This window comes from Nycticebus coucang, chromosome 21, assembly GCF_027406575.1.
Source record: "Nycticebus coucang isolate mNycCou1 chromosome 21, mNycCou1.pri, whole genome shotgun sequence".
NCBI lineage: Eukaryota > Metazoa > Chordata > Mammalia > Primates > Lorisidae > Nycticebus > Nycticebus coucang.
The window spans coordinates 65,724,707-65,752,526 of record NC_069800.1 but is presented as its reverse complement, the minus strand read 5'-3'; the positions used below and the strand labels follow the sequence as shown (position 1 = coordinate 65,752,526).

Here is a 27,820-nt window from a genome sequence, read left to right as displayed (position 1 = left end):
AGACTGATTCCACAGTGTTTCCCCCGAGCTGCCCCCAGCTCTGCTGCTGCAGTCCCAGGTGCCTTCACAATCACCTTCCCATTTAACAGTGCTCCAGGGAGAGACGAGCTCCCACAGGGCCCAATGCTCATAGGCAGCTGTGTTGCCCAGGCTTCATGGACCCTGGGTTTGGGAGGCCAGCAGGATGGTCACCACATCCCGGCATTCCCCTGATACAGAATGAGTTTTTGTGCAGTGGCTGCTCTTGCTGATGAAGCTTCAGCTGTGTGGGTGTTCTCAGACCTTACAAGGGATGTCAGGCCCCAGGGCCTTTGCACTCTGGGATATGCTTCTCCTGCCTCATCTTCCTCTAGTTTATTCCTCTGGTCGCATAGGTCTTGGTCTGAAGGTCAGCTCCTCATAGCCAAGAGGAGGTCCTGGTCCCTGTCCCAGCCTTCTGTTCGGTTGTACTTTCCTGGACTTGAATTACCTGGTTTACTCCCCTGTCTCCCTTGAGCAGAAACAGCTAAGTTGTCCCCATTACCTGTTTTCTGCTTTCTTTTAATAAAAGAACTAGAGTTCCGCATTTTACTTGGGATCACTGCTGTCCACCGAGAGGCCTACATTTCCCAGTACCCCTTCTTTCTGGGTGTGGCTGCTAAGTTCTGGCCTTCATGAGCTGTAAGTGGAGGGCTTGCATGGTACTTCCTAGAAGTCCTTAGAGGGAAAGGGTGTGCCCTGCCCTTCCTTGCTCCTCTGTTTGCCAGAATGCAGATGTGATGGCCAGAGCACCAGCAGCCATTCTGGACTGTGCTGTGACAAGGATAAGGGAGTGGCCACAGAGCCAGCCAGGTTCTCAGACCTGACCCAGGCTGCCTGCCTGCAGCCTTCATTTATGTGAGAGGAAATCAGCCTCAATCTTGTTGAAATTGCTCTCATTATCATGCAACTGAGCCAGGTTCTAGCTGACACACTCAGAACATCAGCCACACAGGGATGGGGGCTTCTGTGCACTGAGGAACAGCCCTGTGCACGCAGCCTGTGCTCCACAAACAGTCATGGAAAATGCTGGTCCAGCCTCGCTGTGCCAGGTTATGCCCCAGTTCCTGGGTGACACAGACTCTCTGGGCTGTGCCCAGTGCCTGGGTGACATAGATTCTGGGCTGTGCCCAGTGCCTGGGTGACACAGATTCTGGGCTGTGCCCAGTGCCTGGGTGACACAGATTCTGGGCTGTGCCCAGTGCCTGGGTGACATAGATTCTGGGCTGTGCCCAGTGCCTGGGTGACATAGACTCTCTGGGCTGTGCCCAGTGCCTGGGTGACACAGATTCTGGGCTGTGCCCAGTGCCTGGGTGACACAGATTCTGGGCTGTGCCCAGTGCCTGGGTGACACAGATTCTGGGCTGTGCCCAGGGCCTGGGTGACAGAGACTCGCTTGATGACAGAGGTGCTGGACTGAACTCTGGTCCCAGAGTCTTCACTTCCACCCATGCTGCCACCATTCTGCTCCTCAAGACTCCACCCACATCCCTCAGAAAGCCTGAGTGGTCTAGGACCCTCTTCCGGCCACCTCTGCTCTGTCCATCCTCACCGTCCCACCCAGGATCCTGAGGTCTTTCACTGTGTCACCTGCCCTGGGGCCTCCCCTGCCCTGCCAGGGGTCCTGGGGACTTGGTCTCTGGCCCCCACTGTGATCGAGGGCCGCAGGTGTTGTGGGTGGTGACAGCATGAGGGTGGCACCCAGGGGCTGCTCAGGGGCAGGGCTGCGGACCAGCGGGGCTGGGCTGTCTCTGCCTTTTGGGTCCTTTGAAAAGGCTGGGGGCTGAAACCGTTGACAGGTCTGGTTCTAACAGTTGGTTTTCAGGTGGGAAAACCCAGTAGCTATTCAGGTGGTGTTGTTAGGCAAGGCTGTCGGCCGCCAACCCTGGCACGCCCGAGTGAGTAATGGTGGGAACCACAAAACGGGGACAGGCAAATGGGTGACAGCAATCGGGCAGAGTGACAGTGAGGATGAGCGGGGGGGCTAGAGCCTGGGGTAACTGAGGGACAGGAAGCTTCGACTCACAGTGTCACACAGACACCCCCTGGCCCACTCCCTAGCCCCCCAGTCCCCTCAGAGTGCTTGAATGGCCTCCTGCCGTTTCCCTGGCCAGGGCCCTTCCTGGCCTACAGAACCAGACATAGAACGGCCACAGAGACAGCCACCTCCCCCGAATGCAGCGCACCGTTGTCAGCTGCCAGGAAGGTGGCCTCGTAGATGTTGTTTTTGATGTAGAGGGACTCTCGATCAAGGACGGCTGCCGTGGTGATCTGACCATTGGTGGTGTTAATTTGCAGCCAGTTTGCAGGGTCTGACAGCTTTGAGTATCTGCAGAGAAGAGAATGCGAGCAGGAGGCTATGGGCTGGGCGAGTGGCTGCCCTGGCCCCTGGCCCTAGGGTTGCTTGCCAGCCATACATCCTGGCAGGGGCCAGCATTTCCACTCTTTGGAGCACCTGGAGCCGTGCTCACCTATGGAGCTCCCTCCACCTAGTATGGGACTGGCCATAGCAGTGGCCAGTGGCCACTGAGCTTGGGCTGGGTTGAGTGTCCCAACCTCCTCAGGCCCCATGAGCAGCTGCTCTCATCCTGTCCATTTCACAGCTGGGGACACCACACTGAGGAACACAGAGGGTAACTGACTTGGTTAAGTCCCATAGCCAGGGAGGGTCCAGCAGGGTCAGGACCTGTGTAGATGTCCACACCTTCCTACCTCCTCCCTCTGCAGGCCGTGGAGGTGGTGCCCTGCACAGGCACCCGGGGGCCAGGGCCACTGCTGCTGCTCCCTGCCTGGGAGACACTGGGTTGGGACACCCCAGCCACCTGCCTGGAGCATTTCAGGACTCTTCTGCATGGAAAATAGGGGCCTGAGGGTCGGAAGCCGCTTTTGAAGGGTCTGAGGGTGGGGCGTGGGGGGCTGTGTCCTGGGAACCTACTTCACAGCTTGTTGCATGAACCGGTCGGGGTCCACGGCTGAAAACGTGGTTAGCACAGTGCCCGTGGGCACACCCTCCTCCAGGCGGATCAGCTTGTGGTTGGAGGGGAAGTAGGGGGCCTCGTTGACGTCCATGACTGAGATGGTCACGCCCGCTGTGGACTGGAAGGACATCTGGATCCCACTGGCCAGTGGCGCCTGGTTGGACACCATCACGGTCAGCATGAAGGCTCTGTTCAGCTCGTAGTCCACAGCCTAGAATGAGAGGTGGGGGAGAGGTAAGCTGCATTAGCTCCGTATGTGGGTAGTAGCAGCACCAGGGCAGAACACCAGCTGGTCATCCCCTCTCCTGCCCTGAGCTACTGCCAGCTTTCCTCTGCCCCAAGAGGTCCCATTGCCGGGAAACCCTTGTCTTCTGGCTTCCCTCTGGGTTTGGTCCGTTGTGGGAGGGAGGGGCTGGGGTAGAGGACCCTCAGTTCTCTGCCCTATGCCGTGGCGAGGCAGCAGCTGGGCTCCCTGGGGGCTACAGCCCTTGCTGGGCGGCCCCCCTTCTGGCCCTGGGACCCCACCCCTCCCTTGCTCCTTCAAGCCCGGCATGGTGAAAGCTCTGATGCTGCTCATCTGGGTGCCTCACCAGGTGTGCTGGGCTCAAGGTGGCCCCTGGAAAAATATGACCCCCCGGGACCTGTGAATGGCCCTTATTTGGAAATAGGGCCCTTGCAGGTGTAAGTCATTTCGAGACACAGATGTGAGACAAAGACCTCATGAGAAAGAGATAGAGGGACATTCGGGATGCACAGATGCAGGGGGGAGGCCATGTGAGGACGGAGGTGGGGTCCGGTGAGAAGCCGCTCCAAGCCTAGGAAACCCAGTGATGGCCAGTGGCCACCAGAAACAAGGAGAGAGGAAGGACCGGACCGTCCCCGCAGCCCTGCCAACACCTGACTTCACGCCTCTGCCTGCTCCATAATTTTTCAGCACAGCCCCTAGAAGCCAACATGCCGGGTCTGGGCTCCCTGTACTGCCATGAATGGCTGGAGCGACCTGACCCACCGCATCCTTTTGTGACACCAGACCCCTGACCGAGAAATACCAGGACGGCTCCACTATCTGCAATTCCAAGGTGGATGGATGGTGTGTCACCAGAAAAGCTTCGCTCAAACCTTTCCTGCACATCGTGGGGAGCGAGGGAGGTTTCATGGAACAGCTTGGCACCCTGAGAAAATCTTCAGTGGCAAAGCTTGCAACAGTCTCACTGGAAAAGTCACCACACAACACGTGACAACTGTGTTAAAAAACTCTGCTCAGGGCGGTGCCTGTGGCTCAGTCGGTAAGGCACCGGCCCCATATACCGAGGGTGGTGGATTCAAGCCTGGCCCTGGCTGAACTGCAACCAAAAGAAAAAAAAAAATAGCCAGGTGTTGTGGCGGGCGCCTGTAGTCCCAGCTACTCGGGAGGCTGAGGCAAGAGAATCGCCTAAGCCCAGGAGTTGGAGGTTGCTGTGAGCTGTGACGCCACAGCACTCCACCGAGGGCCATAAAGTGAGACTCTGTCTCTCCAAAAAAAAAAAAAAAAAACAAGAAATGTTCAAAGTATGGGCGGTGCCTGTGGCTCAGTGAGTGGGGCTCCGGCCCCATATGCCGAGGGTGGCGGGTTCAAACCCGGCCCCGGCCAAACGCAACAACAACAAAAAAATAGCTGGGCGTTGTGGTGGGCACCTGTAGTCCCAGCTGCTCAGGAGGCTGAGGCAAGAGAATCACGTAAGCCCGAGAGTTGGAGGTTGCTGTGAGCTGTGTGACGCCACGGCACTCTACCGAGGGCCATAAAGTGAAACTGTCTCTACAAAAACAAAACAAAACAAAACAAAAAAACAAAAAACAAAACTCTGCTCAGGCTGGGCGTGGTGGCTCATACCTGTAATCTTAGCACTCTGGGAGGCTAGATTGCCTGAGCTCAGGAGTTTGAGACCAGCCTGAACAAGAGGATCTCTTGAGCCCAAGACTTTGAGGTTGCTGTGAGTTGTGATGATGCCATGATGCTCTACCCAGGGTGACAGTGATACTTTGTCTCAAAAAAAAAAAAAAATCTGCTCAGACACCCCTGAAGTAACACGTGCACACATTACTCGCATTCTGCACACAACCCCAAATGGTCACCGCACCAGCTGGCCAAATGCTGGCAGAGTATCTGTGCTGTGGAGACATGGGTGGCTGTGACCTGGAATGAGAATGGTCCCTGTGTCCTGAAGAAGGGGGAGGCCTCTAGGGTGAGCGCAAAAGCCACACTCACAGTGCTTTACATGAAGGAGGGAGAGAGTGCGACTTTGCACGTGTATTTGGGTCATGTGCGCCCACTGCAAAGACAAACCAAAAACTAATAAAAACAGTTGCCCATAATCAGCGGGGAGGACTGGGGTAAAGTGTGAGTTTGCTCATCTGTCTCGTGATTTTAGAGTCATATATTATCCCACATCCTCACATTTCAGATATGATGTTATTTGTAAACTTCTAATGTATATAGGATAAAGTATTAAGCAATTATGTTAGTATCGTTAGCAACCAAGACTTTTAGTGCCTAAAAGAAATGAGGTGCAAGTATGAAATTAATGAAGTTAAGTAAAATCCCTCTGATATAAATTTGATGAACTGAACCATGTGAATTAGTCAAATATATATATATTTTTTATTGTTGGGGATTCATTGAGGGACAGGAATAGTGAAATATATTTGAGATAATCAGAACAGCATGTACTCTGACATTTTACTTCCTTCTCTGCCCGCTGAGAATGTCTTGGCAGCTCAGAGTGACGAGCACCTCGTGGGCCCAGATGTTGGTCTCTGAACGCCATTCCTCCCCAGGGAAGGCTGACTCCGGCGTGGGGCAAGGAACCCACAGGGGCGGACGCTCCAGGGATGGGAAGCTGGCAGTGGAAGGAGGTGGAACCATGGATGAGACTTCCACTCGCCAGAAGTGGGACCATTTCAGCATCAAAGACAATGATGACAGCAACTGATCAAAACACACCGGACGCATAAAAACCCACTCTCTTAATGATGAAGTGAGAGATTTTCTTTATCACTGGGGTCAGCTGAGTAATGGCCTCCAAGGAGCTCCAGGTCCTGATCCCTGGAACCTGTGAATGTGACTTTCCCTGCCAAAAGAGACTTTGCAGACCTGGGTAAGGCAGGAATTCTGAGATAAGATTTGTCACAGCAGCCACAGGAGATTCAGACAGTGCCATTCAATGGCACCCATTGAGGGTGATAGTGATTTAAAGTAAAGAATTAAGCTTCATCTCACATTTTATGTTGGACTTTATATTAGTTCTGTGTCCTTCAAAGCAACACACGTGTGTTATCTTGTGCTTCTGGGGCTCCAAATTCAGAAAATCTGTCTCACTGGGCTAAAGATGAGGTGTTGGCTGGGCTGGGTCCAGAGGCTCTTGGGGGGGCCCATCTCCTTGCTGTTTCCAGCTTTGAGGCTGCCGGGGCTCAGGCCCTTCCTCTGTCTTTACAGTCGGCCAACGGAGCACCTTCCAGTCCTGCTGTCTCTCTGATCTGCTCCACCCTCGCATCGCGCGTCCTGCTTATACGGACCACTGAGGCTGCACGGGGCCCCCGAGATAGCTCGGGACCATTTCTTATCTCCAGATCCTTAACCCTGGCTGCAAAGTCCCTTTTTTCATCTAAGACTTCAGGGCACAGACATCCCTGGAGGGCCACATTACTCCAATGACCACAAGCCTGTATTTCAAAGTAATCACAGGACCCTTGTTGACGAGAGAGAGCTCTTTTGTTCAGAAGAGTTCTCTGTACAAAATGTACGAAGAATGCTAGGATTCTGAAAACCTTTTCACATGGTGATGAAGAACGTGCCATCTACAGAGGGATGTTTGTCGGTGGGCAGGATACCATAGGTCACAATGCAGATGGCTCCCTGTTCCAGGGGTGCAGGTCGACATTTTCTGGCTGCACTCTCCTGTGAAACCTCTTGGGGGCGGTGCTGGGCCATCCTGGACGGGGGCTTCCTCAGACTTGCCATGTGCCTGGGCCACTGAGGTCCTGCCAGGTGACACTGTGGGTATGAGGTGCCTCCCGTAAAGCACATCGGGCACCAAGATGGGTGCTGGCAGCTGCAGTGAACAAGGGGTGGCAGGCAATGCAGGGGTCGGGCTCCTGCCACCTGCCCTGCTGCGCAGGCTTAGACTGTGAGTGGACACCCAGACCCCTGGGCTTCCAGCCACTAGGCTCCTCTCCATAGACTGACCCTTCAAGCCTAAATCCCTGGGTACAAGAAACTCAGGAGAACGAGGAATGAGACACACAGCGCTTCAAGAAAGGAAGCTCACGAATTTGCAATGTGGGAACTTCCGAGGGTCAATTGGCTTCATGTCTGTAACAGGTCAAAGGTGGGTGGAATGTTCTAGATTATGAGAGATTCAAAAGACATTACATCCAACTGCAATGTGGGGATCCTGTTTGGATCACATTTGAGTAACCAGATTGCAAAGAGAGTTTTAGGAAAACTAAGGGAAATTGAATCTAGACGTGTGCTGGTTAATAAGAAGGAAATTCGGTTGATCTGGGTAGGTGTGATAGCAGTGTGTTGTTCTGTAAGCAGAATGTAGATTTGAAGGTGATGCATCCTGACATATTCAGGAGTCGAGGATCATGAGGTCTGGGAAGTAAAAAAACACACTTCAGCAAAAATATAGCTGAGGCGCCGGAGCAGTGTGCCAGTCACTGTGAAGTATATGTGATGGTTTCACTCAGTCATACGGGTCTCTCCAACTTGTACGGATGCCTAGAAATCTTCTTGATAAAAAGCATAACACATTTCTGCTTGGAGAGGAGCTTATCTGCTTGCAGAACCAGTTTCCTGTGGCGTGAGGCTCCTGCACGTGGGGCCTGGGGCTGCCATGACCACCTGGGGCTGAACCCATCCAAACTCAGCCCTGTCTCCGGGGCTCCCACAGCCTCTCGGCTGCCGTTTCTGTGAGCATTAACCAGCAATTTCTTTGAGCATCAGTGGTTTAATGTCCGGTCTGTCAAACCCATGACTTCTTGGCTATTGCTACTAAATGAAACATTTAAGCATAAAAAGCAGGAAAGTCAAAAGTAAGTTATAGGGCTGAGCGGGTTTGCAAGAGAAGACCGCACCTGCTCCCAAGCAGGGATGGCAGCTGTCCCCTGCTGTGCCCCACTGCCCCAGTGGCTCCCTTCATCTCCCAGGTATGGTCTCACCTGTTTGAGGGAGGGGTGGTCCCACATGCCTCCCCAGGCCCGAGTGAGGCGCCTGTGGCTCCATGGTACACTCCTGGGGTTCCACGTGTCCTTGCTGTGCACCTGTTCCCCACCCCCGTGTCCTGCTTTGACAGCCCCGGGGCAGGGGCTGGACCTCACACCTCTGCCTCTTAGGTCCTGCACAGCGCCAGTGTGGGCCCCGAGGGAATGCAGGGGACGGCCTGCCACCCCTTGCTCACTGAGACCACGAGTGTGTGTTTACAGGAGGTTCCGCGCACCTGCAGTGCCACCTGGCAGGAGCTCAGTGGCCCAGGCTGATGGCAAGTCTGAAGAGGTGTCCATTCAGGACAGCCCAGCACTGCCCCCAAGAGCTTTCACGGGGGAGTGCGGCCAGAGAGTGTAGCCCTGCCCCAGGCCCAATCTAGGTTCCTGCCTCTGGACTGCAGGTGCTGCAGTGCACCCAGCACCCACCTGCACCCCCACTGTCCAGTGCCCTCAGAACCTGCAGCCCCTGCCCCTGAGAGCAGGCTGGGAGGGGGTCTTTCCGCTTCAATGCACGTTTCATGACACAGGAGAGGGGCCGTCTGTGATAAGCCACCAAGTTTGTGATCTTTCTCCATGTTCATCAGTTTGTGCCCCTGGGGACAGGGAATAATGCTGCACGCTGCGCATTAGAAATCATGTCCCCAGCCTGAGCGAGCAGGCCTTCCAGAAAGACTGTTACAGCCAATAAAAGTCCACATGAGGGTGAAATAAAACTCCTCTGTAATGGAGAAATCAATAGGTAATTTGCTCCAGCAGGTCAGTCAAGGTGGTGGATGCACTTGCGGTGGCATGGCTGCTCCCCGCATGGCAGAGGCCCCTGCTCAAAGGGGAGGTGCAGGGCTTGCACCCTGAGGACACGCAGCCAGGTACAGGCCGCGGCATGGGGAGGGCTGGGAGTGCACTGGCTGCTGCTCTGCTCCCAGCACATAGGGGCTCTGTCACTGCCTGGGGGGCAGTTACGGGAGCTTAGGGTACCGGGGCTGGGGATGTTCCTGCCACCGTAAGCCCGGAGGAGGTGCTGGGTCATGGCTCACTGGTTGCCTCAGGTAGCCTTGTCACTGCAGAGCAGACAGGAGGCCAGTTACCCTTTGAGGATGTTGTGATTTCATGACGGGAGGACGGAGAGAAGGGGTGCAGGGGTGGGTGGGGAGAGGCGCTGCTGGGCTCCTGAGGAGGGGGACAGTGACAGACTTGGGCTTGGGTTTCTGAGACCAGAGAAGTGTGTGCCCCAGCTGAGAGCCCGTAGGGGTGGCAAGGCCAGAGTGGGGAGAGAGATGAAGCTGGGTGGGTTGCGGGGCAGGGCAGAGGGCCGGAGACCCTGTCTGAGATGCTGGTGGGAACAAGTGAGGTCTGTGCAGCCAGGATCTGTGTGACTGCGGCCGAGGACCAAGCTGACCACTGACATCTCTGACTGTGGCCCTGGGGTCCTTGTCTTCTTGGTGCAGGGCACAGGTGCAGCTGTGGGGACAGGCAGCAGGAGAGGAGCCGGTCCCTGGCTTACCACCACCTGTGGGGTGGGTCTAGGAACAGAAGCTGGGTGACCTGAGAGGAGGGGGCAGGCAGTGCACCGAGGGGCTGCAGCTTCCTGGGCGCACCAGCTGGGAGCATCTCACAGACCTGGTCAGTCTGCAGTGTGCTCCCCACACAGTGCCTCATGCTGCTAAGGGGCAGAGGCCCCTGCTCAAAGGGGAGGCTCAGGACGTGCACTCTGAGGACACGTAGGGATTAAATACCTTTCTTCACTGGGGAACCCAGTGCAGGGCAAGTGACCAGGAGCCTCTCCCCAGCTTGTGACAACAGTGACAGTGCTGGTGTTGAGGAGGACGAAGAGAATGACGCCTACAGCAGCTCCCACTATGGACTGAGTCCTCACTGTGTGCTCCACACTGGGACAAGCCTTTTATATCTGTTAGCAACAGACCTCTGGGCACAGGCCCACCACACGCACGCACGCGAGGTCAGGTGACTGACGGGCTGAGTGAGAGCCAGCACAGGAATCCCAGAGCGTGGGCCCTTGGGCACTGCATCCCTGCGCTGCCCTCCCACCTCTCACACCACACACCATCCACAATACCCCGACACCCCTTCTGAAAGAGAGTGCCGAGAGGACAGTGTCTCCTAATGGACGTGAGGCCAAGGGCAGACGTGTTTTTTAAGGGGAAACCCCCAGAGTGAACACTTGCCTCAAACAGATTTTAAATGGAAACTTTAGGCAAAAACACTAAATGGAATAAAAACAAAAATGAAGGAAAAGAGGGAAAAGCTTGATTTCAATGCTGAATTCTGCCCAGGACACAGTGACCCAGACTCTGAGACGGCAGAGACCCCTGTGAGTCTGTGCTTTTCAGAACTGCAATTTTTTATTTTTTTGAGACAGAGTCTCACTTTGTCACCCCGGGTAGAGTACCTTGGCGTCATAGCTCATAGCAACCTCAAACTCCTGGGCTCAAGTGATCCTCTTGCCTCAGCCTCCTGAATAGCTAGAACTACTGTGCCCATTACAATGCCCAGCTAGTTTTTCTGTTTTTGGTAGAGATGGGGTCTTGCTCTTCCTTAGGCTGGTCTTGAACTCCTCAGCTCAAGGGGTCCTCCCACCTTGACCTCCCAGAGTGCTAGGATAGTAGGTGTGAGCTATCTTGATCAGCTAGCTCTGTAAGTCTTAAAATTTACTATAAATTTGTTTTAATTGGTTGGTTGTGGTGGCTCATGCCTATAATCCCAGCACTCTGGGAGGCTGAGGTGGGTGGATTGCCTGACCTCAGGAGTTCGAGACCAGGATGAGTAAGGGCAAGACCCTATAGCTACTAAAAATACAATAAACACCAGCTGGGTGTGGTGCCAGGCACCTGTAGTTCCAGCTGCTCAGGAGGCTGAGGTAAGGACTTGAGCCCAGGAGTTTGAGGTTGCTATGAGCTGTGATGACACTATAGCACTCTACCCAGGGTGTCTCAAAAAAATAAAAAATAAAAAATAAAATGCAGGGCCGGGCGCCGTGGTTCATACCTGTAATCCTAGCACTTGGGAGGCCAAGGCAGGTGGATTGCTTGAGCTCACAGGTTTGAGACCAGCCTGAACAAGAACTAGCTGGGCGTTGTAGCAGGTGACTGTAATCCCAGCTCCTTGGGAGGCTGAGGCAAGAGAATCGCTTAAGTCCAAGGGTTTGAGGTTGCTGTGAGCTGTGACACCACAGCACTCTACTGAGGATGACAGAGCAAGACTGTCTCAAAACCCCCCCCAAAACCCCAAAAATTTGTTTTAAATTTACACACAGTATGATTCACTCCTATGAACTGTAACGAGTATGCGGAGCCATAAACACCCCCGTGATTGAGATGCAGGAAAGTTCTACCCCCTGCCAGCTTCTCCCTGTGGTCACTCCCTCCCCACCCACCAGCAGCCGCTCACGTGTCTTCGGCCCCAGCACAGGGCATCTTTCCCAGCATGTTGTGGGAGTGGGCCGCACCTGGGCTCCTCTCAGCAGCAGGCACCGGGAGCATCAGCCACCTGCTTCCTTCCTGGCATCCTGCTGGGTGACCCTTGGATTCTGACAGCAGCCGGGTAGAAGGCACGGTAGAGTCTCGGGTTCCCTGAGCCGAGTCAGAGTTGCATTCTGGCTCTTGACGTCTCAGACCCTTCCCTAGGCTTCTGTGTCGCCCCTCATGGTACTGGAAAGGCTTCATGCCAACCAGATGGCGGTGGTTGTTAGTGCCAGGGATGGGACCTAGGCTCTGAGCAGAAACTCAACCAGCTCCTAGGCATGGACTTCAAACCTGAACCTTTCCTGGCACACACAGGGACATTTGGCTCTGACAGGCAGAACTGCAGGGAACTTGTTGCAAGAACAGTGTTAGTAGCAGATAGAACCTGGCCAAGCCTGGCTGTGGGTCCTGTGAGTCAGCCCCCAGCTATGTCATCTGTGAAATGGGGACATACATGTCCTCCCTCAGGCTGAGAAGGGCACTCCTGGTGACAGCCCAGGCCATGTCAACGCTGGCTATTGTGATTACCGTTGCTGGCAGGTTGGGTGTTCTTGGCAGATGTGGGGTGCAGAGGTCTGGGGACATGCAGAAGCCAGGACAAGCCAGTTCTCTGGGTCATGAAGACTTCAGCTGGCTGTGCCCTTTTGCCCCCAGTGGCCTGGGCATCCCTCCCCTTGCCCACTGCTGTAGGCACAGGCTCCTCCCAGCTCCCGATGGGGACAGGGCTGCTGTGAAAAGGCAGAGTGCCCCTGAGCCCACAGCGCCTGCAGATCTTCAGATCTGGGCTCCAGCTCCAGCCTCCCCGTGTGCATGGCATGTGGCAGGTCACCTTTAGATTCCACAGTTCTGTGGGGAGATGCCAGTGTAACAGGCTGGGTCCACATTGGTTCCCCTGAGTGTGGGGATCTAAGTGTCCCAGGTCCGAGGGATGGACCCTAGATGGCCTTCTTGGAGTCTTCAATTATCAGCCAGTGAAGGACAGGTCATAAAGTCTGAGGGGAAAAAGTAACTGTCACAGGCCCCTGGTGAAGCACCAGGTAACATCCCGAGAACCAGGGGTCTGAGGACATACTTTGGGAAGTTCTGCCCTCAACACACAGGCCTGAGAGAGGCTGGGTGGGCTGGGGGAGGGGGCAGTGCAGAAAGCCGGCTGCCTCCCAACAGGGTAGCCTGCCGCCACGTGTGAGAATGCAGGTGGTCAAGGGTGGGCAGAGGGGTCCCTTGGCCAATTTCAGTACTCGCTGTGCTATTCCCACCTGTGCCGAAAGGCCTTCTGCAGAGGGCTGGAAGCTGCCACAAAGCTGGGTGTGAGTCGGTCTCTGAGTGTCCTTCTCAGGGGTGTCCTGGGCTGGAGGAAGACTCTCAGTCCCAAGGAATCAGCTCTCGGTGGGACTGCTGAGACCTCCCAAGGGATCCTCAGTCCCTGTCCACAGATGAGTCTGCACTGCCTGATGGAGACCAGGTGGCCCCACACGCAGAATGAAGGGGGTCCCTGGGTCTGCAGAGGGGTGTGGCCCAGGGAGGTGAGGCCTGGCTGGCCCCAGGTCATGGACAGCTGGCCATGGGACTCACTGAGGCTGCCCCACCTTCCATAGCTGAGATTCTCTGCACAGATCCCACTGGGCACAGGGCACAGCCACGCCTCCCACCCTGCTTGCCGGCCAGGATGCCACCTTCCCTGGACTCTCTGGGAACAGCCTTCCCCAACCAGGGGACAGAGTTCTGTTCTTCCCATAGACCTTTGGTGCTTCTGTTTTCAGAAGCTGCCAGCCATTCTCCCAGCTGGGTAGCTGGGCTGTACTCTAGTTATGAAATGACCCTGCCCTCCAGAAGCAGGGCTGCTCCTGGGGCCTGGCACTGCCCCACCTCTCTAAGGCTGTGAGAATCAGGGCTGTGGGGGTTGCAGAGGCCGGGGAGGGCACCTTGCAGCCTCCCGCCGCTCCCTGGGCTTCCCCATTGTGTGTGGTGGCATCCCTGTGCTCCTGTCCTGGTCCGGGTCTCCTTCCGAGGAGCAATGTTGCCTGGCAAGGCCCTAACAGCTCACCCTTGTGGCTTTCTAGGGACTAGAAAGTTCACTCAATGTCAAATGTGTCTACACAGAAAGAGAAAGGGTTTTGTCTTAACTCAGGATGGAGATGCCTGGTTGCAGTCCTCACACACAGATCCTATTTGCACCACTGGGGGTGCTATGTGCTGAAACTGCCTTCAGAAGACTCTTCACCCCCAGGAAACAGATACTTAACCCGCCTTTCCTCTAAGAACTAACCTGCCTGATGAAAAAGCTCATGAAGTATTAGGATTGAAATGTCATGACATAGTAATTTACTTTCAAACACTTCAGCAAAACGATTAAATGTAGCAAAATGTTAATAATTAAATCTAGGTGATGGGCATGTGAGGGTTCATTTTACTATTATTTCTGCTTTTATGTATGTTTAAAAAATTTTCATGAATACAGTAAAAATGATGAAGGGCCAGGTCTGCTGGCTCACTCCTATAATCCCAGCACTTGGGCAGCCGAGGTGGGAGGTGGGAGGATCCCTTGAACTCAGGAGTTGAAGACCAGCCTGAGCAAGTGTGAGACCCTATCTCTACAAAAAATAAATCAGCTGGGTGTGGGTAGTGGCACCTGTAGTCCCAGCTACTCAGGAGGCTGAGGCTTGAGCCCAAGATTTCAAGAAGGCAGTGAGCTATGATAGCACATTACTCCAGCATGGGTGACAGAGTGAGACCCTGTCTCTAAAAACAAATAAATAGCGGTAGCTCACACCTGTAATCTTACCACTCTGGGAAGCCAAGATGGGAGGATTGTTTAAGCCCTGGTGTTTGAGACCCTTCTGAGCAACAGCAAAACCCTGACTTTACTAAAAACAGAAAAATTAGCCAAAAGTTGTGGTAGGTGCCTGTAGGTCCAGCTGTTCAGGAGGCTGAGGCAGGAGGATGGCTTGAACCCAGGAGTTGGAGGCTGCAGTGAGTTACGATGACACCAGTGCACTAAGCCTGGGCAACAGAGTGAGACTCTGTCTCAAAAATAACAAATAAGTTTAAAAAAAGAATAAAAATAATGAAGGAGTTTACCAATATTTTTCAGCAGAACTGGTCTTCTGCAGCTTGCTTAGAATATGGGATTATAAAAAAAAAGAATATGGGATTATTTGGAGAGAGAAAAAATTTATTTGGGGAGTTGAGAAACATAAATAGAGTCCTGGAGAAAATCCATTTTCACCCCACGTGGCAGAGGAGCTGGTGATCTCATGTCCAGCTCCCCTTCTTCTTTAGTAGCTGAAGTTTAGAAAATGTTCCCCGGGTGACAAACCACATTACCCAGCATCTCCTCTGACTAAGAATGACCATGTGACTAAACTCTGCCTGGTAAGATGTGAACAGATGTCCTGGGAGGGTCTCTTAGTAAAGAAGGGGCAAATCATTCTTCCCTCATTTTGCTTCCCTACTGCCTATAAAGTTCTTGTGATGGCCGGTGCTTTAGCAGCTATTTTGGACCATGAAGTGTCCTGGAGGATGAATCTTTGCAGGGCAGAGCAGGACAAGGAGAGCCAGGGTTTCTGTTGATTATGGTGTTGTCATGTTGGCCCTAACTGTCCATCTCAGGATCCTTTTACTTGAGAGAAATGAAAGTATTTGAATTTCTGTGGTTAGGTCTCTACTAAGGGCAGCTGAATGCAGCTTCTAAATGATACAACTCAAAGTTAAACTACTTTTTTTTTTTTTTATCACTCTTTGACATATCCTATGGAGCTCTAAGCTCACCTTTCCATTACTCTTCTTTTCTTTAAAAATACCGAATGATTTCTTGTTCCTTTCTTCTTAGTTCTATTAAAAATTGCTCTGGGAACAGTAGCTGCTAAACTGCTTCATATTAAGTTGTAAAAGACAGATAAGTTTTGTTGTATATCTACAATCTACCCTTCCAGGGAAATATGAATGACATGTAGCAAAATGTTAATAATAATAGTGTAGAAAGAGACTTAAATTAGAGGACTGAATCACTACTACTATAATGATAGGCTTATATAAATAAATTTGAAAATTAAGTGGGAGATTTTCTAGAAAAGCATATCTGACCAAAATCATTAAAGAAATTGAACTAGTAGTTATGAATCTATCCCACTCCAAAACAAAAAGAAGTATAAGCAAAACCAAAAATAGGACCTATACCTACCTGATGGCTGGAAAGTGAAGCCCAAACAAATGCTCCAGGGACAGATAATTACACTGTTATAGAAGGAGGAGCACTCCCCAACACCTCTTGAGGTTAGTCTATATAACATTGATACAAAAATCCAGATAAGGATGCTACAGGAAAGGAAAACCATAGGCCTAAATTGCTCAGAAAAGTACATGAAAAACCTTCAGATATTAGCAAAACTACTCCTGCCATGTATTACAAAACACTACTTCATGGCTTGGCTGGTTTATCTCAGGAATGCAAGGATGGTTTAACGTTGAGAATTCTGTTAGTGAAATTCACCCACTACTAGATTAAGGGGAGGGTCAGGGTTTGGGTTCCCTCCCAGATGTCAGGGAGGGAACAGGAAAGTAATTTTTGGGGGTTCTGCCAAGGCCTTGGAGTTACATGTTGGTTCCTTGTGAAGGTTGTCTTTGCCCCCAGCAGGCTAGGCACAGTCCTCCGCCCCTGGATATCAGTGCTATTTCTGTTTGTCTGGTTCCAGCACACATGCAGAACTTGAGCTTTCTGACAAGGTACATCAAGGCACCCACCTTCACCACGGTGACCATGCCCTCGTTGGTGACAGGGTCGGTGCGCACACTGAAGTGCCCAGAGGGGTCCCCGCTGATGATTCTGTAGACAGCATTCCAGTTTGGCGAGTGGGGCTGATCTCGGTCCAGCACAGTGAGGTTTGCCACCACCATCTCTATGCGGTTTTCAGGGACCTCCCCTGCAAACTGCAGAAAGCAAGAAAAGACTGTCACAAGCCTGTTTTAAGTGTAAAATATGTACAGCAAGGGGCCCAGCATATGTTCATGGCTTGGGGAATTGTCACAAGCTGAACACTTCATGTCTGGGGCAGGAACAGAGCCGATGGGCTGCCTGGGGAGGGGTGGCACTAGCTCCTTGGAGTGCGGCTGGGCAGGGGGTGATGGCTCGGCTGCCACAGCTAGACCAGCCACCAGCAGGTCTTAACAAGCATCTGAAGAAGAGGTGCTTATTTTCATTCCCAGCCAGGCCTTAGACCCCTTCCTGGTCCCAAAGTTTTTTACCTGTACCGGCAGAATGGTGGCCCTAAAGACACAGGCCCTAAAGGTGTCTAAAGGCCACACCTCTATCCCTAGAACTAGAAATGTCAACTTACATGAGAAAAGATGTGGTTATGATAAGGATTTTGAGATGAGGAGATTACCCTGGACTGCCTGGGTGGGCCCTACATGCCATTGTGTGCATTTCTGAAGAGGGAGGCCGAGGGAGATTGGACAGGACAGAATGAAGATCACAGGCAAACTCAGAGGAGAAGCCTGGAGGAGGCGGGGAGCTGAGCAGGGTGGCCACATGCCGAGAATGTGGCCGCTCGCACAGGCTGGAGGCAGCCCGGGCTCCTGGCAGGCTTGTGGATAGGAAGTGAGCCCTCCCAGGCAGGCCTGTGTGACAGACAGATGGCCATGGCAGTGTCCCATGGCACCAGGAGCTGCAAAAAGGGAGTGTTATGAAGTGTGAACAGGATAAGGGGCTGGGAAGTGGGCGTGGTGCGGCCCACAGACTGCGTCTGCCACAGGTGAGTCCTCCAGGCAGAGCACAGGGGCCCAGAGAGCACAGGCTCAGCGTGCAATGTCACACAGCCTGTGTGAGGAGCTGTGACAAGCCAGGTTCCCTGGCTGACAAGAGTCATGTGCCATGAGCATCTGTGAACATGGGATGGAGCCATACAGATGGCGGCTGTCCCTGCCGACCCAAGGCCGGCATCTCTGCTGATGAATGAACTTGAGAATGGAAGCCCCAAGGAAACGTGCAGAAATGAACATGCTGCCCCCCTGCGCCCCACCAGGAGCCCTAGCTCTGCTCCCGGAAGCTCAGCCCTTCACCCTCACCCTCAGCTTAGCATAGCTCAGGCTGCAGCATGACTGGCCACACCCATCCCCCCACAGGTAAGGATTCAAGTCCAGAAATGACATTTATTAGGAAGAAGTTGTGAGTTTACCCCAAATTCATCTCAGCTGGAGTCACTGGTGCTGTCTGTGCACCGTGGTCACACTCAGTGGTGACAGAGCTTATCTTGGGGTTTAGTTGAACCATGTTTGTTAAACTCTAGAGCTGACAGTGCCACCCCCACAGCTCCTATCTGTCCAGTACGGCCTGGGCTCTCCTTGCTGTTGTTGCTCCTGGCCCAGGGGCTGGAGCTGGGAACCCACAGCTGGGACATGGCAGGGCTTCTGCAGGGAGCTGGAGGGGCCTACTGGGCCCAGCGGTCATCAATCATTGCCAGGGCCAGGACTGTCCCCCCAGGACATAGGCTCCGTGTTCAGAGAGCGGGCATTCAGTGGGCGCCACACTGCCCAGCAGGGTAGCAGGGGGCACAACCGTGTTGCTGGCGGGATGGCAGGGCTGCTCGGTCCGATGGCCAGAGGTGCAAAGTGGGCGTTTGTGGGGGGAGAAGCACACCCAGAAGTGAGGAGCAAGGAGCTGCTGGCCTGCCTGTGGTGGGAGAGAGAAGAGCCAGGTCTCAGGCCAAGGACAATAGGGAGGGGACACTTGGAGGACGTTGCTGAGGCCTGTGCGTAAGTCCCAGGACTCAGCCAGGCTGTGAGTCTGGGGGCTCGCCTGCTCCCTGGGGGACCTGGGGCAGGACAGAGAGGTGGGGGCTGATGTGACGGCCCATCCTGGTGGTCCTCACGGGAGGTCCCATTATAGGGGCTGGGAGGGCTCCCCACCCAGCCCAGGATCTAAGTTCATTAAATATGCCGAGAGCCCAGCACACGTTAGAGATGCCCCCAATATGCAGACCCTGAACCCCCTCTGTTTGGGCCACCACATTTCCCTAGAGTAACTCGCCCAAATCTTGGGGTCCCTTCACCTTCCTCAACTAAAATCAGGACAAGACATTTGCCTGACAAATTCCAGGAGTGGGAGGACCCAGGAGCCACAAGCAACTCTCTGCAGCTTCTGGTCCTTCAAGTGTTGGCAAATTACAGGGCTCAATCCCACTTGCATCCTGTTGTGCAAACTTTTGTTGGGACACAGCCACACCCATTGGTTTACAAATCATCTGTGGCTGCTTTTGAGCTACATCAGTGGAGTTGAGTAGCTGTGACAGAGGCAGGGTGACCACAGATGAAAATACTAACTAGCCCTTCACAGATAATGGTAGAGGACCCCTGTGCTTGACCCCTGAGGCTCCTGCCTCAATAGGCTTGGAAGTGGGCAAGTAGACTACGTTAGGCGGTCAGGGCTCAGTTCTGGGTGCCCTGCTGCGTCAGGCCTGGGCGTTGTGTCCGTGGTGCTGGGTAGGGGCTGTTGCACACAGCCTGAGGACAAAGTTGGCCCAGAGGAGCAGGGCTACCAGCGCGGCCGGGGCCAGCCGTGCCTGAAGTTAGAGTTTCTGAGTGTTTGGTATTTATGAGATGAGGCCTCTCTTTTTGTTCAAGTTGTCAGGGTCAGTGTAGTGGACATTGGTCAGGCTTCCTGGCCCCCTAGTGCTTCTGCATTTACTCCCTTATTTTCCAGACGCTCACTTTCCAGCCTTTGCTAGAGCCATAACTGGGCCAGGTGGGCCAGGACCCGCCAGTCGGACACACTTGTGTGACTGTGATTCAGAACAAAGGCAGAGGGGACCGACGCTGGAGAGCTCCCAGGAGGCAGCCCGCACCCCGTCCAGTGTCAGTGAGGCTGAGGTTCTGTGCCTGGGGACGGCAGGTGCGCCCCTGGTGGAGCAGCCTCTGTACTTGAGACATCTGGCCCCTCGGACTTTGGGGGCCGCTCAGACTGTTTGGGTCCCTCACATCCTTTGCAGTTTCCCTCTCTGCTAAAATGACCAGCAGGGCTCTGGTCCTCCTGAGCAGGGCTCATGTTGTCAGAGGAACCATAGGCTCCGTGTCCATTCCTTTCCGACTTCTGGGTGAAGTTTGTATGCAGAGTCTATTTTAATTCATGCAAGTTTAATAAAGGTTTGCAAAGAAGGGCCTTAGCTGATAAATCTGGTTTAGGATTTTCTTATTAACTTTCTCCTAACCATAATGACTTTTTAATTTAATTTTTTCAGATTTTCAGGCACAGAGAAAGCTCTGAGGTCCCGTGGGATCCAAAGGCACATACTTGGGAAAGGAGGAATTCTAAGAGCGTTGGAATGGGATTTCTTGCCTAGACTGTAATCCAGAATTCAAATGTGCACCCATCCCAGGAGGTGGGGGCATTTCATCTTTCTTCCAGGGCCTTTGGCCAAGCTCAGCGCTAAGCCAGAGATCCGTGCATCCTCAGGGAATGGCACCCTTAGCCTCAGATCAGGCTTAGATAAGAGGAGGATTTGGGTGAGGACAGTGGAGCACAGCCCAGAGTCAGTGTCCTTATACGAGGCTGCGGCTGTCACATGGTTAGTGACAGAACCAGCCCTCACCACGTCCAGCAGGGCCCTGAGACCTCCATGGCACCTGCGCCCAGGCTATAGTGGCCCTGTCCCCGGGGAGGAGGAGTCCAGCATTTGTGCCTAGAGAGTCACCCCCTCTCCTGTTTTCTGGGCCGTACAATTCAGGGGCTGCCCCGGCTTCCATTTTATAGACAAGGAATAGAGATCAGAGGGGCTGAGTGACTGGCCTGTGGCCACACATCTCTGAGTAATGGAGCCGATGCTTGAAGCCACCAGGGGCACCCGAGAACACAGGGCCCTAGGCAGGGGGACGCCAGGGCCCTGCGACTGGACCTGTCCACAGCCACACAGCAAATGGGGCAGCCTCAGGGGAGGCCCCCAGACCCCGACATCAATCCCACCTGTGTGACCGTGTGTACTGCCCCCAGTGAGGCCACACTGCAGAGCTAACCGTAGGCACAGTTCTAGGACTTGAGGGCCACATGGTGTGGGGCACTGGCCCTGCCCTTCCTGGGCTGTCTCTGGGCTCCCCACACCCCTTCTGGGCCTGGTGGGCTCTTTCTGGAATGTGTACCTGGAACTGCTGTCACCTGGGTTGCCTGTCTGGGATCCCAGGATCCGTCCCCTTAATTAGCACAGTGGGAGCCATCCTGCTGCTCCTGTCCCTTGAGGGCTGGGTCTGTGTCCCTGAGCCTGGGACAGGCTACTGAGGTTCCCTCACTCATGTTTGTTTCTGCTTGAGAATTCGCGAGCGGCTGCTTCTTAGGACATGATGATGTTTTAAAATTTTTCTAATTTAATTTGAAATAACTTAATTTTATTTAAATTTAAACTAGATTTCAATTTTATTTAACTTGAATTTTAATGTTTGAGATTTAGTTTTCTATCCAATAAAATAATGATGGTTTCTCTTGGGTTTTGAGCTCAGGATCCATGGCTCTTACACCCAGAGGAGCTGGAGGATGCCGCCTCCCTTCCTCCTCCTGTCCCCTTCCTGGCCACGTGCCCTTGCCCCCTGGCAGTGCTGCCCTGAGAGTGAATATAGCCCACGAGGAAGAGGCCACTGCGAGGCCAGCTAGAGGAGGGCCTAGTTGACAGCCAACAGAGTAAATGGAAACCCCTTTCCTGGTGTTTCAGCCCGTGGGCAGGAGCTGCGCTTCCTTTCCCGGAAGGAACCAGGGTGGCCACTGACCTATCTACCCTGGGTCGGCCCTGCACTCAGGTAGCAGTGTCACAGCGGTGCCTGCTGGGGAGGAGCGAGGTCCCCGCAGATAATGTCAGTGACCCAGCCCGAAACAGCACCCCCTCACCGCCGTCATTTACTGTGTTTTTGCGAGCAGTTGTCCTGCCAAGTGACTGACATCAGGGACACAGCAGTCCTTACATGACCCATCAGGTGGAGCAGATCAGTAAACTGAGGCACAGAATGCTCCAGAACTTGCCCAAGATGAGCACCCAGTCTGTGGTGCAGCCAGGCATGAAGCGTGGAGTCTAGCCCCAGCACCATCCATTGACCCCTGCACACACACCTCTCTGAGCAGCTCCGCCAGGCAGGGCCCAGGAAGCCCTAGGAGAGTGGAGAGACCACTGTCATGTTGGCTAGGACACTGTGGGACTTCTGCCCAGGGGTCCTCCTGCCCAGACCTGGGCTCTGGGTCTGGACTTGCGTTCTCAGGAGTAGCCCTGTGACAGCCATCCGCAGGAAGTGGACGTGAGCCTGGTGAGAGGGGCAGGGAGGTGGAAGGGATGGCAGGTGGGGGCGGGAGCTCCCGGCCCCTGAGGCAGCCACCTCAGAGTACAGAAAAGCTGGCTGCAATTAATTATTTATGGACGAGGTTTGCACTGTGCACCGGAGCATAATTAAGGGCACCAAGTCCATTCCAATTTTAAGATGCCAAATTCCCACTCTCAGGAGCTTATGCTGAGTCGCTGTTTCTCCCTTCCCCCAGGTTTGTGCTGTAATCGAAAAGCCGAGGATGTTGGGGATTCACAGGGGTTGGCCTGAATGGGCTCACTGCCAGGCTCAAGGGACTGGGCCATCCACTGGCAAGGCCACTGGGCCAGCCCAGCCAGGCCTCAGGAAGGTGCCAAGGCTAGCCCATAGTCTGTCTACCCCCAGTGCTGGGTGTCCCTTCACCCTTCACCAGGTCACTCTCGAGGATGGCACCCCACTTGCTGACCCTGAGCTTCTTGAGCAGACCCAACCCGCAGACCCCAGGGCTTCTAGGGTCAGTTAACCCCGGCCTCTGGAAGCCACTTTTTTTTTTTTTTTTTAAGATGGGTCTCACTTTGTCACCCAGGTTAGATTACTGTTGTGTCAGACTAACAACAAACTTGCACTCCTGGGCCCAGGTGATCCTCCTGCCTCACCCTCTGGAGTAGCTGGGACCATAGGTACCCATCATATCCAGCTAAGTTTTCTATTTTAGTAGAGACGGGGTCTCTCTCTTGCTCAGGCTGGTCTTGAACTCCTGAGCTCAAGGGATCCTCCTGCCTTGGCCTCCCAGAGTGCTGGGGTCACAGGTGTGAGCCCCTGTGCCTGGCCTCTGGACGGTCCACTTTTAACCCCTTTGTGTGAGTGTCTGTATGTAAATGCTATCTTGGGTAACAGCCCCCTCACCGAGCATGCTGAGAGCCAGGCACATCCTGAATACCTGGCATCCTCTCGTCCTGCCCGCAGAGGACCCTGGCCACTATGACCTCCTTTTAAAGAAACATTTAACCTGTTTTTATCCATGCTTGCCTTGGGATGGGGAATAAATGACTCAAGAAAACGGACAGGAAAAATACAATAAGTCTCATCGTGTACAACTTTTAAACTGCAATAAGATGTTAACTACTTCCTCATGTTCGTTTCAACAGAATAGGAGACTAGGCTTAGAAGTTTTGGGCTGCAACACACCCCTGTTGAGTGCCAGGATGTGACAGGACCCAGGTCCACTGGAGCCAAAACCTGTCTGCTCAGCCACCCAGTTTGATGCTCCTGGGTGTGGGTGGCACCACCCACAGTGTTTTCAGGGGTTTATACACTGACCAAGGCCTTGCGGGGGGCAGTGTAGCTGCATTCAGAGCTGGCGACGGGAAAATAACTTTTCATTAAGGCTTGAGACCAGGAATCAAATCATGCAGACCCCCTGCATCTCCAGCCTCTGCTGACTGTCCTTGATTAGGCTTAGTAAACATAGCCTGGCAGTGTGGCTGGTGGTGTCCTGCCGGCCCCTCTCACGGCCCTCACCTGTGCCTGTCTCCGGGTGGATGCGCCATGGGTCAGCCTGATGCCAGGTATTTATGAACACCATGAAACCCAGGGGGAAAATGCTGGGTGAGGCCTCTCAGATGAGCCTCTGAGGCATTTCCCGAGGAGATGTCAGACACAGACCAGTCCCGTGTTCTGTGGCCCACTTACAGGATGCCCCAGAGCAGGCAGAGTTCATGTGTATTGGGCACGGGTATGTCAGAGGGGTGCGAGGGAGCTGCGGCGGTGGGAGCCCTGCAGTTGGACATGGGGGTGCTCGTGGGTGCAAACATCTGTGCACACCGTGGGGCAGCCTGCTTAGGACCAGTGTGCGACACTGCCTGTGAGCAGAGCCCTGTCTCACCCAAAGCAGGGGAGCCCAGGTCCTGGAGTTGATGGGGGTGCCAATTTTGGGTCCTGGTAACTCAAACTTTAGCTGACACTTTTGGACACAGAAGGTGGAGTTTCCCTTTTGGAGGCGGGAGGGTGGGCCGATGCTGGGTCCTCTGGCTCTCTGTGGGATGGCCTGGCCTGCAGCCTGTGAGGGTGAGGAGCTCAGCACACCTTAGGTGCCTGGACCGCTTGTTTGGAGGGAGAGACAGAGGAGTAACCTGGGCGTGGGCAGGCTGGGGCAACCCGGCTCCCAGAAGAGTCTCCTTAGGACCTGCTGACACCACTCTCCAGGGGGCCTGGGCTGAACGCTGGCCCCCGGGTCACATCCCTTCCCCCTGTTGGGGACAGACCCCAGATGGACTCTGCTTGGCTTCCTTCTGTCCTGGTTTCCATGGCAACCATGAAGTTCCTGAGGCTGCTTCCTGGAGGAGCTGGGGGTTCCCTGTGGTTAGGAGAATGGATGATGCTGCCCACCCTGGTGACCAGGGTTCAGCTGGCTAGTGCTGGAATAGGGTGTGTCCTGGTGCCCAGGCACCTGCCCTGGCCCATCTGAGGCCCTGACGACACAGCAGAGGGTTCTGAGCACTGCAGGGTGGCCCCAGGACCATTGCAGGCAGCACCAAGTGACTGGACCTGGCACTGGCTCCTCACTGACAGGTGACCCAGGCAACTTCCTGCCCTGCAAGTGTGGGGTGAGTGGCAGCTGCTTCCAGGCCTGGCATGAACTGTCCTCAGCAGCAGCCATGTGGCCCTGGGTGGACACAGAGGGTGGCCCTGTGTGGATACAAGGAGCCCTCTTGAGGTCAGAAGGAAGAACAGCTAGGTCTTCTGGCTATGGGCACAGCCCACCAAGGTCTTGGGGCCTGGGCATTGGCATCCTCCTAGGTCCCAAGGGTGGCCACTGCTTCCCGTAAGGCCGGACTCCCTGGGGTGCACGTGGGTCATGACCCTCTCCTCCACCCCGGTCACTGCTGGAGGACAGCAGACAGACACTGAAGCCCAGAAAGACTTGGGATGCCTCCTTCTCGGGCCAGTCCCAGGAGAGCTGCTCTCCTGGGGCTCAGCCTGCCTGGTCTCAGGGGCTGCTCTTGCTGCCCAGGGTTCACTGCCAGGGACCCCCAGTCTGGTGGGGCCTCAGCTGGCTCCTGCCGTGCCATCTGCTTTCTGACCAAGAGATTGCACTGTTCTGTGGCCCCAGACCCTGGGGTGGGGGGCTGGGGCAGCCCAGCTGCCTGAGGAGGGCTCTGGCCTTGAGATGCCTCAGCAAGCCCATGGCGCCCCAGGAACGCTGCCCTGCGGCAGGTAGGTCTCCTCCCTCTGCTCCCAGCAGAGCTCTTGGGGTCCAGTCCCCATGCTCCCCTCCGGCTGCACGGCTCTGGCAAGTGACCACCCTCCTGGGGCCCCAGATGCTGGGCCATCTCTGTATCCCTGCCCTGATGGGGCTGGCCCCAGGATCCCTGTCCTGCCTGTGGGCAGCTGACAGATGCACTGGTACTGTCAAGACTGTCACCGGCACGGACGCACACCCCTCACCACTTGGCCCTCGAGGAGAGACAAGATGGGGATAGAGCTGTCAGAGGAGGGAGACCCCGAAACCCCAGCACCCCGGGGCTGTAGCTGGCCTGGGAGCCTGGGCTGACTCCACGTCCTAGCCGGGCACCTGCAGCCCTCTGGAGGGGCTCATGGGCTGGGGCCTGTGCTTGTCATGTCAGAACTGCCCTGCAGGGCCCCACGAGCCAGCTTGGGGCCAGGCTGCCACTCCCCAAGGACCTGGGAATCTGTGAGGGTGTCTGCTGGTGAGCAAGGAGGCAGCAGAGCCAGGACCTGGACCCTGTGACTGTGGGGAGATACAGAAGCAGGGTTGAGAATGGTTGCTGGCACCCAGTGACCCCTGAGGATCTGGGGGAGGGGGTCCTCCTGGGGGTGCCATTTCTCCCTTGAATCCAGAGGCCATGGGAACTGCAGACCCCTGTGAATCGTGGGCTTGGGGCCACCATGGACATGCAGCGAGACTCACAGAGCGGATGTGAGAACATCCACCAGTGCACTTGGCCACTGAGTCCTAGGCAGTGACGTGCGCACACAACCCCTCTGCTGCCAAAAGGCACAGAGGGCCACAGAGGGTCACGCTCCTTATGCAGAATGGTTTGCCCCTCACCAAGGCCCTGAGGGACATCCCCCAGACAAGTCCCACAGCGCACACAGCCACTGGTAGCCCTTTAGAAATGGCTGTGATGTCAGCCCAACACCACTGTCCAGCTCCTCCAGGCTTCACGAAGGTAACTTTCCAGGCATCGGGTGGCACCGGGTGGCCTGGAGCACGATGCCTCCCACAGCAGGGGGTCCCCACTGAGACCTGGTCTCTTCCGCCCAGGCCTCTGCTGCCTGTGACCTGTTGAGCTCCGTCAGCTGCGGAGAGAGGTTGGCGTGGGGCTGGGGGGACTCACCGTACTCGTGGTGAACTCTGGCGGGTTGTCGTTCACATCTGTCACTGTGATGATGGCTGTGGCTGTGTTTGAGAGGCCGTAGTTAAGATTTCCCTCCATGTCTGTGGCCTGAATAATGACTGTGTACTGCTGAACTTTCTGGAAGGGAGAGACAAGTTGGGAGAGAGCTGTGAGTCAGGTTGATGTTAATTGACAGGGCATTTGTTGTGGGGGGAGGCCGTCTCTCTGGTGCTGGGATGGTGTGCGGAGTGGGTCCTGTGGCTCTCCGGCTGGTGCTGCCTGGAGAAGAACATCCCCTTCCCGTCCCCTGTGCCAGGGGAACCACAAGGAGTGACTGTGTGCTTGTCCCAGCAGCCCTGCCTTTGAGAAGTGTAGGTCACACCGAGGTAAAAGAACGGAGGCCCCAGGGAGCACCAGCCCCATGCTGGGTTTGGAAACCAGGGAGGGAAAACTGTGAAGAGAGAATAGTCCAGAGGGAGTTCCGTGGGTCAGAAATTCAAATGGAGAGAAAAGACACCCCCACACCCCTCCTTATAGGTGCAGCCTTGAAGGAGCAGGTGGGACTCAGGTACAGGTGGGAGCTTTAAAGGCGAAGATGGAATGCATGAGTTTTATTAGGCAGAGAAGGCATCTCACAGTCCTTCTGTGCCCAGCCCTTGCCAGGGGACCATCAGTGCCAGAGTCCCTGAGTCAGGGCTTTCCACACCCCTGTTCTGACCAGGAGAACACAGCTGGTGTGACAGCTGTGGGCCAGCCTGATGGGCAGCTCTCTGCCAGGGCCACCACCTGCCTCTCCTTGGCATCACTTGGGGAGCAACCTTTGGAGATGTTCTCCAAGTGAGAGGTTAAGGGGAAAGGCCAGTTCCCAGATGTGCCCTTCCATGAAATGGGCTCAAGTTCTATAAACTGGCTCAGCAGATGGGTCACCAGCATTTTCCTCTCTCCATCCACACATCCATCTATTGGTCATCATCCCCGTCCATCCGCTCTTCTCTCCCTCCCTCCCCCTCCCATCCTTCCATTTCTTCTCCTTCCCTCTTTCCATCGCTCCATCTCTCCACAAGCCAACCTGGCAGCTGATGACAGAGGGAAGAATGAGTCCCGCCAAGGCAGGAGTCGTTTCCCAGCACAAGTGACCAGAATGACCACCGGGCGGCAGCAGGATGTGCTGTCCTGCCCCACTTTAAGACGGAGACACTGAGTCCAGCGAGGCCCAGGCAGTTCCCGGCTCTCTAGGGCCACACAGTTGAGAAGGGCAGAGGGTGGTTACCAGCTGGGGTCCCTGAGGCTGAGTCTGAGCTCAGGCCTTTGTTACAGGTGAAATGCAGATGGTATCAGCAGCGTCCAGAATGACACAAACCAGGATGTCCGGTAGGTCCCTTTCTGAACACAGGATGGACGTCACACGAAGACTGTGGCTAATGCTGCCCTTGGCTGGCTGCCTTGGGAGCAGTGTGCATAGGGCCTGTTTTCT

At 54.7% G+C, this 27,820-nt stretch overlaps 1 protein-coding gene across 1 annotated transcript in view; it reads right to left on the bottom strand.

The window, feature by feature from the left end:
- Positions 1-27,820, bottom strand: part of CDH4 (cadherin 4) — a 469,303-nt gene that overhangs the window by 10,775 nt on the left and 430,708 nt on the right. Inside the window, exons 8-11 of the mRNA XM_053574371.1 lie at positions 26,347-26,484; positions 16,460-16,645; positions 2,954-3,207; positions 2,205-2,347 (exon numbers count right to left, since the gene is read on the bottom strand). Coding sequence (XP_053430346.1) covers positions 2,205-2,347; positions 2,954-3,207; positions 16,460-16,645; positions 26,347-26,484 — 721 coding nt within the window. The remainder of the gene's footprint in view (positions 1-2,204; positions 2,348-2,953; positions 3,208-16,459; positions 16,646-26,346; positions 26,485-27,820) is intronic.